This window comes from Salvelinus sp. IW2-2015, linkage group LG19 (assembly GCF_002910315.2).
Source record: "Salvelinus sp. IW2-2015 linkage group LG19, ASM291031v2, whole genome shotgun sequence".
NCBI classification, from domain to species: domain Eukaryota; kingdom Metazoa; phylum Chordata; class Actinopteri; order Salmoniformes; family Salmonidae; genus Salvelinus; species Salvelinus sp. IW2-2015.
The window spans coordinates 32125458-32139537 of record NC_036859.1 but is presented as its reverse complement, the minus strand read 5'-3'; the positions used below and the strand labels follow the sequence as shown (position 1 = coordinate 32139537).

At 41.4% G+C, this 14080-nt stretch overlaps 1 protein-coding gene across 1 annotated transcript; it reads left to right on the top strand.

The window, feature by feature from the left end:
- Window positions 1-5125: 5125 nt before the first annotated feature.
- Window positions 5126-13340, top strand: LOC111978863 (diencephalon/mesencephalon homeobox protein 1-A-like). The gene is made up of 5 exons (XM_024009098.2): window positions 5126-5368; window positions 10608-10773; window positions 10921-11099; window positions 11358-11736; window positions 11969-13340. The coding sequence occupies exons 2-5, from the start codon at window positions 10620-10622 to the stop codon at window positions 12391-12393; spliced, it is 1137 nt and encodes a 378-aa protein (XP_023864866.1). The 5' UTR covers window positions 5126-5368; window positions 10608-10619; the 3' UTR covers window positions 12394-13340.
- Window positions 13341-14080: the final 740 nt, after the last annotated feature.

Sequence of the window (14080 nt, the reverse complement as noted above, 5' to 3'; positions counted from 1 at the left end):
TATTTATTTAACCAGGCAAGTCAGTTAAGAACACATTTTTATTTACAATGACGGTCTACCCCGGCCAAACCCTAACCCGGGTGATGCTGGGTCAATTGTGTGCCACCCTATGGGACTCCCAATCACGGGTAGTTGTGATACAGCCTGGAATTGAACCAGGGTCTGTAGTAATGCCTCTAGCGCTGAGACGCAGTGCCTTAGACCGCTGCGCCACTTGGGAGCCCAAACATATATATAGGGTGGATATATGGCATTGTCTTCTATCAGATGGCATCATTCTAACGCGACACGCAGTTGCCAGGAGCCATCAGTGCAGACGGACGTCAAGCTATCTGACGTTAGACAATGGGACATATGGTAGATCAGGGAGCTCAAAATGTCAATTCATCCACTGTCTGTTATTGGGCTAAAGGTATGTAACAGAACCTGGTCTAATTAAGCCCCCATATGGATACTAAATAAATATGCATAATCTTATATTTACTGATATGTTATAATGGGCTCTAAAAGGCTGTTGTAGGGTCAACTCTTTCTGCACTGGTCAGAACATACCGTTTCTATCCAACCCAATAACACAAACCCTCAGTACTGCAGTTGGCTGCTCAAAATGGCTACATTACTTTACATGGAGGCCACAAATGAATAGGTGCTCTGTCTGGGGATGCTGGTATTCCCACCCTTTAGCACACCACCACCACTTCTCCTCCCTGCTGGCCTTCCCTTTATAAGTTGCTGATTCAGTACTAATCACCCAGTCAGTGATGAGGTTGAGTCCTGAGCTCTCCAATCATCCTCCTTACAGAGCCCTCTCATCCTACAGGACTAACTGGGAGTATAAAGGCTACAGCAGCTGAAATGACCTAAAAATAAGTCATTGTTTTAGATTGACTAGATATTTCTGACATTTCCAACACTTTTGGTGACTCTGAAGTGAATACTTTTAACACTAACAGGGAGGCCCTTTTTGTTGTGACAGTGCATAGGAACCCATGTAATTCAAAGTCGTAACGCCTCGCACACTTKGTGTCAGAAATAATGTTGACTCAAAATCACATACCCAGGCTGTGARTACATACTGGAAACAGCTTTCTTGACCCTGTGGGAGAGCCAGGCTCATTTTAGTGCCTATATAACCTGATACAGAAAAATGCAACCATCTCTCAAGAGCAATGCAAACCGTAAATGACAATAAGCATGCAATAACTTTATTTTGTGGTTACCAGGGGGCAATTCCATAACTGATGACAAAAGCTTGTCAGTAATGGTTAGTTTCTCCAGGAAATTCATTCCTTTGGGTCTTAGCTCCCTGTTCAACCCCAGAGTGCATTCCTTTGGGTCCTAGCTCCCTGTTTTTTTTTTGCCCCTTTTCTTTTTTCGAAGAGAAGGTGGATTATGGCAGAGGGGCTTTTGTTTAGATAAAGCGAGGGATTAGGAAGAGATTTGCCCCCATAAAGTTGTGGGCTTGATGGGCCTTTTATCCCTCCATGTTGCTAAAGCTGTGTTGCCTCTGGATTAGGACTTTACAATGGGGCCCCTTGTGCTGAGAGATCCGGGCCAGAGAGAGAGAGAGAGACAGAGAGAGAGAGAAAGGGAGAGAGAGAGAGGGTGAGAAGGGCGTCAGAGAAGAARGAGAGTGTGAGGAGAAAARAGAGAGAGAGAGAAAAAATGGTGTAAAAGGTACAAATAGAAAGAACCGAGGGTAGAGAAAGGGGTGAGACAGAAGGATAGAGAGACAAGGGTGAAAATAAGGGAGGGGGAGAAAAAAGAGAAAGGGATTGAGTGGAGAGAGAAAGAGGGGGCATTATTCAGCTTTTWGAGAGAACTGACAGGTTGAAAACTTTTAGTGGGGATTTGCTGAGGAGATCCTGAGATCTTGTCACCAATAAAAGGATATCACCAGGATACAGAGGAGTGGTGTTGACCATAAAACGAAAAGTGAAGGTGTTCTTTAACGCAGGTATCTAATTTGGGAAATAAGGGAGTAAGTACATGGGGTTATTAAGATGGTTTGCTAATAACGTGTCTAAGAGATAGCTCCTGGCAAATTGCTTTGTTATTCTTGTCAAAAAAAGGTCTCGTGGAAGTAGTCGACTCTAAACTACACATCAAAATGATTAATTGCCCTGGGATGAACAGATGCTGAAATACCCTTGAATGGAGCCGCGGAGGCTAAAGATGGCTGGATTGCAAACCTAATGTATTCATGAAGTTGCAGAAACATCATTAGGACTATTAATTAGCTATTAGCGAGCAGTATTCATTGTCAGTAATACATTTTTTCCCTCTTCTGTTTTTCTYCCCCCCCMMMMAAAAAWAAGTAGCYTACTATTTCATTCGTTTTCATGTAAATAGAATTGCAGGTAATCATCCAATATGGAAATAAAGTTCCCATAACCGCGCCATTATCAACCTTTTATAGGCTGCCATCATCATATAACATAAATGTTTTCAATTGGCGAAACACTTACATGACTAGACATAATATGGAGATCAATGAATAGGACATAGGCAATTGATACATGTATAGACGATTAGGCCTAAAAGCAACTCACATCAAAATGATTTGCATGATGTAAAGGCGAGAGTAAGATAAATCGTAAACTCAAGGGTCTAAAATAACAAGTGACAAGCCGCCAAAAACCCAGGATGAACCTTAGGGATAGCTCCAGTCCCAGGACCGTGGGGTTATAATTCGGAGAGGTGAGGACACTTGGCAGGGCTCGAGAGGTATTCTTATTGGGAAGCTCTTGTGACACTTGGGCGTTTAAACCTTTCAGATGCGCCGGACAGTAGTCGCGCTAAGCCTAGCGCAAAGCAGCTTTGGAGAAGAGGCGCTGAGAAGAACGCGTTCTCGCTTTAATTGCTTTAGAAACGGTCCTCAAAAAGAGACACTGCCCAGATTTACCTCCCGTTTAAGTTCTTATTTCCATTGGTTCACAAGTTAATCCTCTTTCTTTCTCAGACCTCAAGAAGAAACCGAGTGATAGACGAAGGCAACAGAAACCAGAGAGGGACAAGAGTTTGTTTGCGGGGCAGATTGACAGTTTAGCTAAACTTTTTACAGTTGAAATGACTATACCATAACTGTAATAGTCTATGTATGGACGGTATATATCTGCAGATATATACAAAGACATAGCATAATAATCATAATAATAATAMTTTTTATTATTAATACTGGTAAAAACATAAATAAAAAAGGTTATTATTGTTGTGGTGATTGAATGTTATAACGTTGGAATGACATTCAATTCAATCACGCTCATTTAGCCAAGTAGCCTATGCATCATTTAGTTAACTAAGTAAATAGTCAAAAGCTTCACTTTGACAGTTGTACAAACCCGAGCACATAATTGAACCCCCAAATAGCCTAATTTAAAGCAAAGATGAGAACCAACTTCTAAGCGTGCAACTTCAGAATCAGAATTCTGTATTTGGACCATAAGGAGCAACACTAGACCTATACCACCTAATTGGAATATAGACAATATGTAACCCTTATATTACCTATTGTCTAAAGATAATGTGTAAAAACATAAAACTACGTTAAACCTATTTTCTTGGAAAATCGTAATCCTGTTTACTGCACAAATGTGCTATTGGTACCAGTTTCTCCAACTTTCATATACAAAAACAAAAAAACGCATTAGGATTCATCCCATGCAAAATCATATTTCATGTGGTTTAGTTTCAGACTACAGATATTGACAGCAGTGCCTTAGAATATAATTGGAATAATAATTGTATAACATTGTTTACAGTGTGTAATTCGTGCGTAATTTCTACCCGTTTTTGGGTACCTGCAAAATATCCCTCTCCTCTCTCGCTCTCTCTCTCTCTCTCTCTCTCTCTCTCTCTCTCTCTCTCTTTCTCTTGGACAGAAGTATGTTTCCCAAAGAAAGTTGCAGAACAGTCTATACTATATAGAGGGTGAAAATGCAATATTCTCTATTCCATAGGATATTTTGTTTGCAATTCAAATTTCTGTGGATGAGAAACATGGTCAGAGATAAAACTCCGGTTAGGATTTTCACCCTGGCCCGCTTTCCCAAAGAATCTTTTATAAAATATACAAGCTTTACGTTAAAAGGCTACTATGCGCTGCCCTTAATTCCCACCTAAACGGTTTTGCTCCGGGAGAAGAAATCTTCTCTACGACCCCTTCAAGAAGAGAAGGGCATTATTGTTTTAATCCTCTTACCCGCAGTCATTTGAAGACAGGGGTTTTTGGAGGCTGAGATGGCGTCTTGTCTTCCCTATCCTAACCCAAATCCTTGAAGGCCGGGAGAGGTTCTTAAGCCACTAGCCTGGCATCTATTAGCGCTCTCTCCTCCAATGGCATGAGGAAAGCCGAAATGCAAATAAAACCAACGTATGAGGTTTTCCAAAACCCAAAACCGTATGAGGTTTTCCAAAACCCAAAGACATCCATGTACATCACTAATGCCAAAAGTATTCTGAGGAATATACATTTCATTGCACACAAAAAATACATTCAGAAATATTTGATAAAAAAACACAAAATAATTTTAGACCCTGCAACGACAATGTCTGTCACTGGTCACAAGAAACACTGAAGTTACCACACGGAAGTTAAAACTGGCTCCTTTGTCCATTTATAAATCAATACAATTCATTATTATAAAAGTATCAAAAATATTAGAAAATAAGTATTGAATATTGTTTTATCTTTTTAAAGATAATTGAACAGCGTTTAAATTCTGGAAATGTCATCCATCTCCCAATTAGGGGCTACTCAATTCACTGATCCAATATCCCTCAAAGGCAAGAAAAATCTAAGTATACTTGTTTTTACGTCTTGCTTTCCAGAATTTAAAGGAGTTGATACTCTTCTTAATCCATAAATTGACTGAATGTTTATCAATTCAAACGCAAATGCGAAACAAATACATGTTGACTGCATATGGGAATCCGCAGACATTATATTCTAAAGTTGATGWTTTCGAATATTGGTATGGTCATTGGCCAAACGTCCGCTACTAATGGTGGAGAAAGAGCCTCTTTATTTGATTGACAGCTTCAAGGACCACTAGAAAGCKTACATGACCTCACAGAGCACTCTTTAAAATCCCTCTTCAGCTCATGTTCCAGTAGATGGCAGCTTCCTATGTTGAGCGCGAGACGCACAGGATTCAGACACGCGTAAAGTAGCAGAGCACGCGTTTCACACAAGACAGAACTGTATGGACTTGCAGTCGTTCGTTCCCAATCKCATGAAGAGCACGAGAAASGTGGACATTATAAACAAGGAGCCATAGCAACAATACAAATCTTAATAAAATCACTTCAGAATCGGGATACACTTCCAAGCAGCACAACATCCAAAGACAACTCGGCTGACTAAGAGGTAAGAACTTTTAGGACATCTCTGGGACTGGGTCAACTTGTAACCAACCTGTCAATGCTGTTAACAACAGTATTGATACACATGTGGTGGAACAATATTTACATTATTGGTGCACACTTTAAGCGTATAATAAACCTAATGGTAATTGCACGATATGATATTATGCTTTACAAGACGTTGTCGATCAAATATCGAGCGAGCATTTACAGTATAGCGAGCACAGTAAAATTATGTTTTGGCTGCAGATGTGAAGGCAAGACTTGACATAAGTAATAAAGTAGGCCTATTCAATTGGTAAAGATTCAAGTAMATTTTTGTAGAATTGAAATGAGGACATCCAAAAATGAATGSGAGATCTTGCAAAAAAATKGTATATTAAAAAATAAATMAAATTAATATGTAGATATACAGTGTTTTGTGGAAGTACTTCAGTCATTTCCATCTGGGAATTATGACGCAAGAATTTGTTGAGCGTATGAGGATTTCATGGCATGGTACTGTAACTTTTATAGGCATAACAGCTACATTTCATGTMATTTCCCTTTCATAATTATTAACATTCAGAAAAATAAAGTACATTTTCAACCCTCAGATCTATAGATTCAGATTGAATAAACTAAAAAAAAGTATGTTTCATTTTATCTTTCGTTTAGCAGGGAGTCGCCATTGAGACTGGTGTCTCTTTTWAAAGGGAGCTCTGCATATACCATTTCATGGAACTATAAAATCAAAAACAATATAAAATAAGTCAAATACAAAAAACAACACAAATTGCACAGACCCATGCCATTGTGTCAATATGAAATTGCAATTAMATGGTTTAAACTAATAGTAAATTAACGAATMGTTTATCAGGACTAGTGGTTTAGGCTACGTTGTTAACCCGTGTTGCCTCCGCCTCCTCACGTGAAATTCGCTAATCAAACATTTTTCTCGCGGCTATGAACAGTCTGGAATACAAAATATGACTCTGACACCCCAAAGGCAGATTGTCGCTTGCCATACACGAGTCGCCTCGGGCCGAAGGGTTTTTAGCAATAACATTTTTCCTAATTTAGTCAGATCAGGGGGTTGCAATGTACATGCCAATTTTCATAATGCTGTTTTAATAACCGAAGCTTTGAACAGTGCTGCCTGGGGCACTCAAAAACATACAGCCCGGAGAAGGGATAGGCATATGAATAGACAACAATGGCAGCTAGACAGAATAAGTAGGMTTGTGTGGTAAATATGGTAGGCCTATCATAACAGTGTAATGATCAAAAACAATAAAATGCATGAAAAACGTGAAAGTACAACATAAGAATTAGTATGAGTAAGTAGCCTCGTTCTCTTTCGCTCTACTCACGCACGTGCACATGGACGTACACACACGCGCRCACGCTGTTGAACCGCACTGTATGTCCGTCGGTGTCAGCGTTGATGATAAATGGAGAGCCTCGCACTCGAAACCTATTTGCACTTCCATTAGACGGGGAGCCAAATGGGGATCAACATGCATATTTTACCCACGGAGAAGCCATACATCTCAGCCAAAACGTTGCCCCGCGGGGCGATGGGACAAGAGACCGCGAGGGAGGGGAGGGAGGAAAGCGGGCCCATTCAACTCAAATACTTGGGGGACCAAAGTAAATGTTTAGCGAAGCACCGTCCTTCTGTCCAGGCGAATTAACCTATTCCCTCTTGCCCTGTGATCACATTCATCAGGCACTGCAGTGTAATAGGTTGGGAATAGGCACTGCGGGCGTCATTCACACACTCAGCTCCCTCATTCACACTCAGCTCCCTCATGCACACACAGCTCCCTCGTGCACACACACAGAACATGGACAGCAGCTTCACGGTGTTATAGGTCTGATTTTATTGCTCAGATTATGAGTTGTTACAAAAAACTTTCATAATGCAAAAAGGGGAAAAAAGGCAAATTCCTATTTATTTGGATGGAGTGTTTGATTCACTCATTTGATTTAATTGTTAGTAAAACACATTTGTATTTMTTTTATTTTTACGGAGTCAATGCTGAGACCAACGTCTCCTTTCCTCCAGATGAGCCCTGTTTAGCACAACAATGCACATCAAAAAACAATATACACATTAAACTACACATCCACATTCAAATACACGTTATTATAAACAACAATACATGACAAGTAAAACGCAATGATACAAAACAGATACATTCTTTAGTAATGGTGTTATGGCCTAAAAGAGATCTCYATTTGAACGCAATCAAATATAAAAAAAAAAAACGTTGTAATAATACAACTGTCAAAATCATTCATAATATAATTTCGATAGGCCTAACATTATAAAATAACAATAGAAAATAACAGTTTACCAGGCCTATTACATTGTTGTGTAGGTTACAACTATGTAATTTAAGGTCTTACTATATCACAAATTAACATGATTAAGGGATTAAGTGACATTGTATTAAGTATTGTCAAGGGTAATGAAGTCAATGAACTTCAAGTAAAGGCTTACTTCTCAAGCATGTTAGCAATTACAGTTAATATTCAATTAAATACATCAATTTGATCCTTATCACAGACYGCATTAAGTGCAGCGTCACTTTTTTTAAATTGAATTGCGTATGGATAAATGAAATTCTTGACTGAATTTGAATTATCACAGCCTCCTTAGCCTTGGGCAAGACTTGAGGCAGTTCATTCTGTTGTATAATATTCTTATGTACAATTTAATATGTATAAATTGACTGGAATAAATATGAGTCCCAATGCGCTCTTATATCAAGCTTATCTTCGAGGTTATGGTGATAGAATCAAGATAGTCAATGAGCAATTGAGCACCATGATATTTCGAAAACGACTAACTATTTGAATGACTTGAATAGGCCGACCTACATTTTCAATCAGTCGAATAACGCATGGACATATACCTTTTTTGGTTTAATTTAAATCAAAACATTCATATTATAAATATTCTTTGCCCCCAGTAACCCATAGTGAACTTCCCCAAATCAAATCAAATCGTATTTGTCACATGCGCCGAATACAACAGGTGTATTGAAATGCCTACTTTCAATCAACAATGCAGTTAAGAAAAATAAGAGTTAAGAAAATATTTACTAAATGAACTAAAGTTTAAAAAAGTAACACAATAAAATAACAATACGAGGCTAATGGCTGGAGTCTTTAGCAATTTTTAGGGCCTTCCTCTGACACCGCCTGTTATAGAGGTCCTGAATGGTAGGAAGCTTGGCCCCAGTGATGTTCTGGGCCCTACGCACTACGCTCTGTAGCGCCTTGTGGTCGGATGCCGAGCAGTTGCCATACCAGGTGGTGATGCAACCAGTCAGGATGCTCTCGATGGTGCAGCTGTAGAACTTTTTGAGGATCTGAGGATTCTGTATCGCAGATCCAGAACTGGCCAATGAAAATAGACCTAAAGGAGCACAGACAYCAGTGAAGATGAAAACATTAGAGGCTACATCCCAGGCCTAGCATGTCAAAATGCTATAGTGAGGCAATTTAAGACTTTAGGAACCCTCTCCCGCTTCCAAATCTCCTGATACCTGCCATGCATGGGAATATTTATATATTTTCTCTGTGTTATAATTATAACCGCTCGAGCCTCGAAGATGTCTCTTGTCAAAGACCTCGACACTAACATGTATCTAATCGTGTCCTGAAGCATTTAATTTTATCTATGAAAATCTTAAAGGGGCAAATAATAACCAACAAAAATGCAGGATGAGATATTTGGCCTCGGAGACCTACATATAACCCACTGGCCACAGACGTCAATTCAACGTATATTCCACGTTGGTTCAACATAATTCCATTGAAATGACGTGGAAACAGCGTTGATTCAACCAGTGAGCCCAGTGGGAAGGCTTTGATTCCTTTGCTGTAAAGTTGTTCTGTCCAATAAAATGAAGGATATACTTTTAATTAGACTTATAATAAAACGTTTTTTTTTAACCTTTATTTAACTAGGCAAGTCAGTTAAGAACACATTCTTATTTACAATGACGGCCTTGGATCAGTGTGGTAACTGCCTTGTTCAGGGGCAGAATTACAGATTTTTACCTTGTCAACTCGGGATTCGATATAGCAACCTTTCGGTTACTGGCCCAACACTCTAGGCTACCTGCCACGAGAAAAGTGTTTGATTAGCGAATTTCACATAAGGAGGCGGAGGCAACACGGGTTAACAACGTAGCCTAAATATAAACCAACATGGTCCAACAAATAGTAGGCCTAGTTAAAAAGAACTAAAGTGGCTGCTAAAATTCATAGGCTAACCGAATGAGATAATTCAGTAGACCTAGCTAAAGCATTGGTATTGACAGAATAGCCTATCATTACCGTTCAATATAATACATTTTCGTAATTTAGCAGACGCTCTTAATCAGAGCGATTGGCATACATTTTCTTACTTCTTACTTTTTATTCCCACGGTCCCCCTTGGGAATAAAACCCACATCCCTGGCATTGCAAGTGCCATGCTCTACCAACTGAGCCACACGGGACCTCTGTGATTTCAGGTTCCCATCCCGGCGTGGAACACATGTTGTTGTATCATCTCCAAAGCGTTTCATCAACGCAATGATCTCTCAACGCAGCGCTTTCAAAGGGGATTTGCGCTTTTGCTGCGATCACAGGGAAAGTAAGCAAATACATCCCTTCATAAGGCATCCGTTACGCTTTATTACGTGAACGAGTGATAATTACACCCTACCCCAATTAAAATAATTGTGTATAATTAATGGCTTGAACCAAGCGATAATTGGATATTAAKGGTTAAAGTTTTTGTCCAGATATTAAAATATATTGCCCCTGAGCCATACGTCTACCTTGACGAAATGAAATGCGTCTGTATGCGATTCAAATGACCACGTYGTTGGCTATTACAAGCACCACACGACTCTGATAACTTTAACATGAACAAATTAAGTCATGGTTTGTCAAGGATTAACCAACCTTGGTTGCACAGATAAACACAAAGGTCTGCAAAACTGCAACTTTATATGAGGTGATCAAATTATGAACTGAAATATGCATAAACTGCAAGTGCTCATTGTCTACACACAACATACAAAATATCCTGAACTGKCAGATCATTAAACCAACAGTGAATTTAGACCGTTCATTACGCGCGTATCTAAATGGGAACGTTTACGCATGTAACAATAGCCTATCAAACTCTCCAGACAGATAGCCAAATGGAAACATTCAAGCAAATGCTAACATGATCTATGCTTGTTTTCCAACAGGTAGTGGCCGTCATGCAGCACTATGGAGTGAACGGCTACTCTCTCCACGCGATGAACTCCCTGAGCGCCATGTACAACCTGCACCAGCAGGCCGCGCAACAGGCGCAGCACGCGCCAGACTACCGACCTTCAGTGCACGCGCTCACCCTCGCGGAGAGACTGGCTGGTAATTGAGTCCAACAAACAAACTTTTACACACACTAGGCATCACCTTTGATTATCACTTTCGGACATATCCCCCTATAGGATAGGGTACCATCCAATTAATTAAACTTGCCGTGTTTCTTCTCTTCCAACGGCTGCACATTTCAAGACATCATTCTGGAGGCTCGCTACGGGTCCCAGCACCGCAAACAGCGCCGGAGCCGCACCGCGTTCACCGCACAGCAGCTCGAGGCACTGGAGAAGACCTTCCAGAAGACCCACTACCCCGACGTTGTGATGCGCGAGCGCCTGGCCATGTGCACTAACCTCCCCGAGGCCCGCGTGCAGGTAACTAATGAATTAACATTCAGAATGCATGGTACCTGTAGCTTGAAATACATACAATATTGATTATTGTACCTGAATTATAATTAATAAACATTCCAGAAAAAAATGACTTTAGTCATTTGCAATTCTTCTTCGCTTGTCTTAAAGATAAACAGTAGGCAGACCTACACCAATGTAACACCCACAACCATTTGGCTTAATCTCTTGCACCCTGAGTATGCTTCTGACTGTCTCCCAATATGGCAACCTTTCAAACAGGTGTGGTTCAAGAACCGCCGGGCCAAATTCCGCAAGAAGCAGCGTAGCCTGCAGAAGGAGCAGCTCCAGAAACAGAAGGAGGCCAACCGAGAGGGAGGTGACGAGGAGGAGGCTCCCACCACCATCACTCCAGAGAACCAGCTCCCCCCATCCTCTTCCTCCTTGGAGGTTGAGGGTCCGCCCCGTCTGTTGGTGTCGGAAATTAGCGTGGAGTTGAACGTGACCTCAGCGGAGCMGTCAGGCAGCGAGTCGGCCACAGAGGACAATGCCACCGATAAGGAGGAGGAGTATAACGCACAGAGGGAGGAGTTAAAGAGTGAAAGGGTGATGACGCCCGGCAACGTCTCTCCACCCTGCAAACGACTTAGCCCCAAACCTGGTAAAGGACAAGCTCTTATGACTGGCACTTGTACAGCTCTAATATACTGTAGCTGGGGGGGGGGGGTGCTCACATTGTTGCCCAACATCAGTTCATTTCAGTCATACTGGCAAATGAAGAAGTGGCACAACAGCTTTGCTGGTTCTTTGTTAGTTCTATACATGTCTGCCTCCCTGCCCACCAGTAAAACTTAGTTTAATGTTATTGACTCATGCTTTTTCCCCTTACCCAGAATCCCCTATGGTCTCCCGGTCTGTGACGCCCTCGTCCAGTGGTGTCAGCGGTGGGATCTCCCAGAGCCACTCCTACTCCTCCTCCCCGCTCAGCCTCTTCTGCCTGCAGGAGCAGTTCCGCCAGCACATGGCTGCCACCAACAACATGGCACTCTACCCTTCCTTCGACATGGGTACCCCCCCGTCTCTGCCCTACCTGGGCATGAATGTCAACATGTCTCCGGCGCCGCTGGGCTCCCTGCCCTGCCAATCCTACTACCAGTCGCTGTCCCACCACGCAGCGCAGCAGGTGTGGAACAGTCCCCTGCTCCAGGCCTCCGGAGGGCTCCCCAGCCAAAACAGCAAGACCACCAGCATCGAGAACCTCCGGATGCGGGCCAAGCAGCATGCGGCCTCCCTGGGACTGGACACGCTGCCTAACTAAGCCCCAGGATCTTAGTGCGACCTAGCCGGGAGATCGATACTACATCCCACCCATCCCGTGTCTGTAACCTCCGTAGCCCTACAGGAACCATAYTCTCCAGCAGATGGTTTCGGGGCATTAGTAGCCAGAGTTCTGAAAACCAAAATGGCAAATCACCCTGGACCGAGTTCTCTCCTGCTTCTTGCTTTATCAGTTGCCTAACTTCTGGGATTGCACAGGCTATACACAGGATCTCTAAAGCAGAGCAAATACACTTCATAAGTATTTACCTGTCTAGTGTTGCACTTGGTGATAAAGACTTTGCAATGTAATGTTTACAGATAAAATATGAATTTWGGCAGTTTTAAGGGAATTTGGGTCTTCAAGGGGGAAAATACATTTGTGCCAGCATTGGTGGCATTGAGAGACTATTTGTACCGTGGGGCCATTACCATTTCAATTAGGCCATGTAGGTACATAGCACATTCTAAAAAAGCAAGCACATACATAAATATAAACTCAAGCCATGTTCTCCTCAATATCCGAATTAGAAGTGACTAATTTACCAGTTTAATGCCCAGTATTAAATCATGTTGTACAGAGACTGGCTTGGTAATGAGAAAATATTTTCAGTGACTAAATGTGCAAAGCTTTTAATTACATTTTGCYCTGGGYAGAGGGGAGGGGAGCATATGCAATTATGAACATGCATACTATTTATGATTCCCTTATATCCAARGCTCTKAGCAGAAAAAATGCCACCAAGGCAAACAAATGATTAGTGTCACAACTCAATGTGTCCTGCTGCACAAACAAGATAATATAATACAACACAAGGAGATACACACCTGGAGGAATTTACCTGCATATTTCATGTTTACACCTCTTTTCACAATTTACCCCTTCTGATGTAACTTGGTAACAGCATCCCTCCACAAACTGAATAGGGGGCCTTTAGGGCTGGGGGGCCTTGGGGGGGGGTAGTCTCCAGTACTTTCTGTTGTACTCTTTAAGCACTTTAAGGAGTGGCCAATCTTTAAATTCTTGTCGATTACGCACCTGTGATTCTCTCTGTGCTGGGATCCCATCAAGTCCATCCACTCCGATAATGTAAATAATTGAAATATGTAAATTAAGAAGAAAAATAAGTCTATCTATTAATGTTTACTGATAAGGCAAATGTAAAGGTGTTCATATGTTGTTAATTGATCATAAACTGTCCAAGTTGGCGATTCCTATAGTTGTCAGTTGTACAATAGTATTTAAACGGCTCACGCCATTCCATTACCTTCTATTCCCTGGACTACTGAAGCTATACTGTCTGGTAGTCTACATGAGTTCCATTGTGGCTGTGATGGTACTAGTTCTACTGTTTCTCTCCAGCCTGTCATACTAACTGGTCCAGTGGTAGATTTMAAMTGTTGGAGAGACTAATCTGGAAACCATAGGCATTATCATTTTTTCTCTGTTAACAATGTAAGTTTGAAAAGTGATGTTGTAAAAATAAATMCTAAATAAAGCAATGCTTGGTCTTTATATAGTGTAGCTTCCTTCTCTCGGTTTTTGTTCTCACATGACAAAGCTAGTCACAGTCTTCTTCCAGGGGAGGAAGGAGTGCAGTGTGGAGGAAGGGAATTCACTTTTAGAGGAAGAGAGAGAATGTGAGAAACGAGRGGGAAAATGAAGGTGACAGGGATAACAAGAGGGA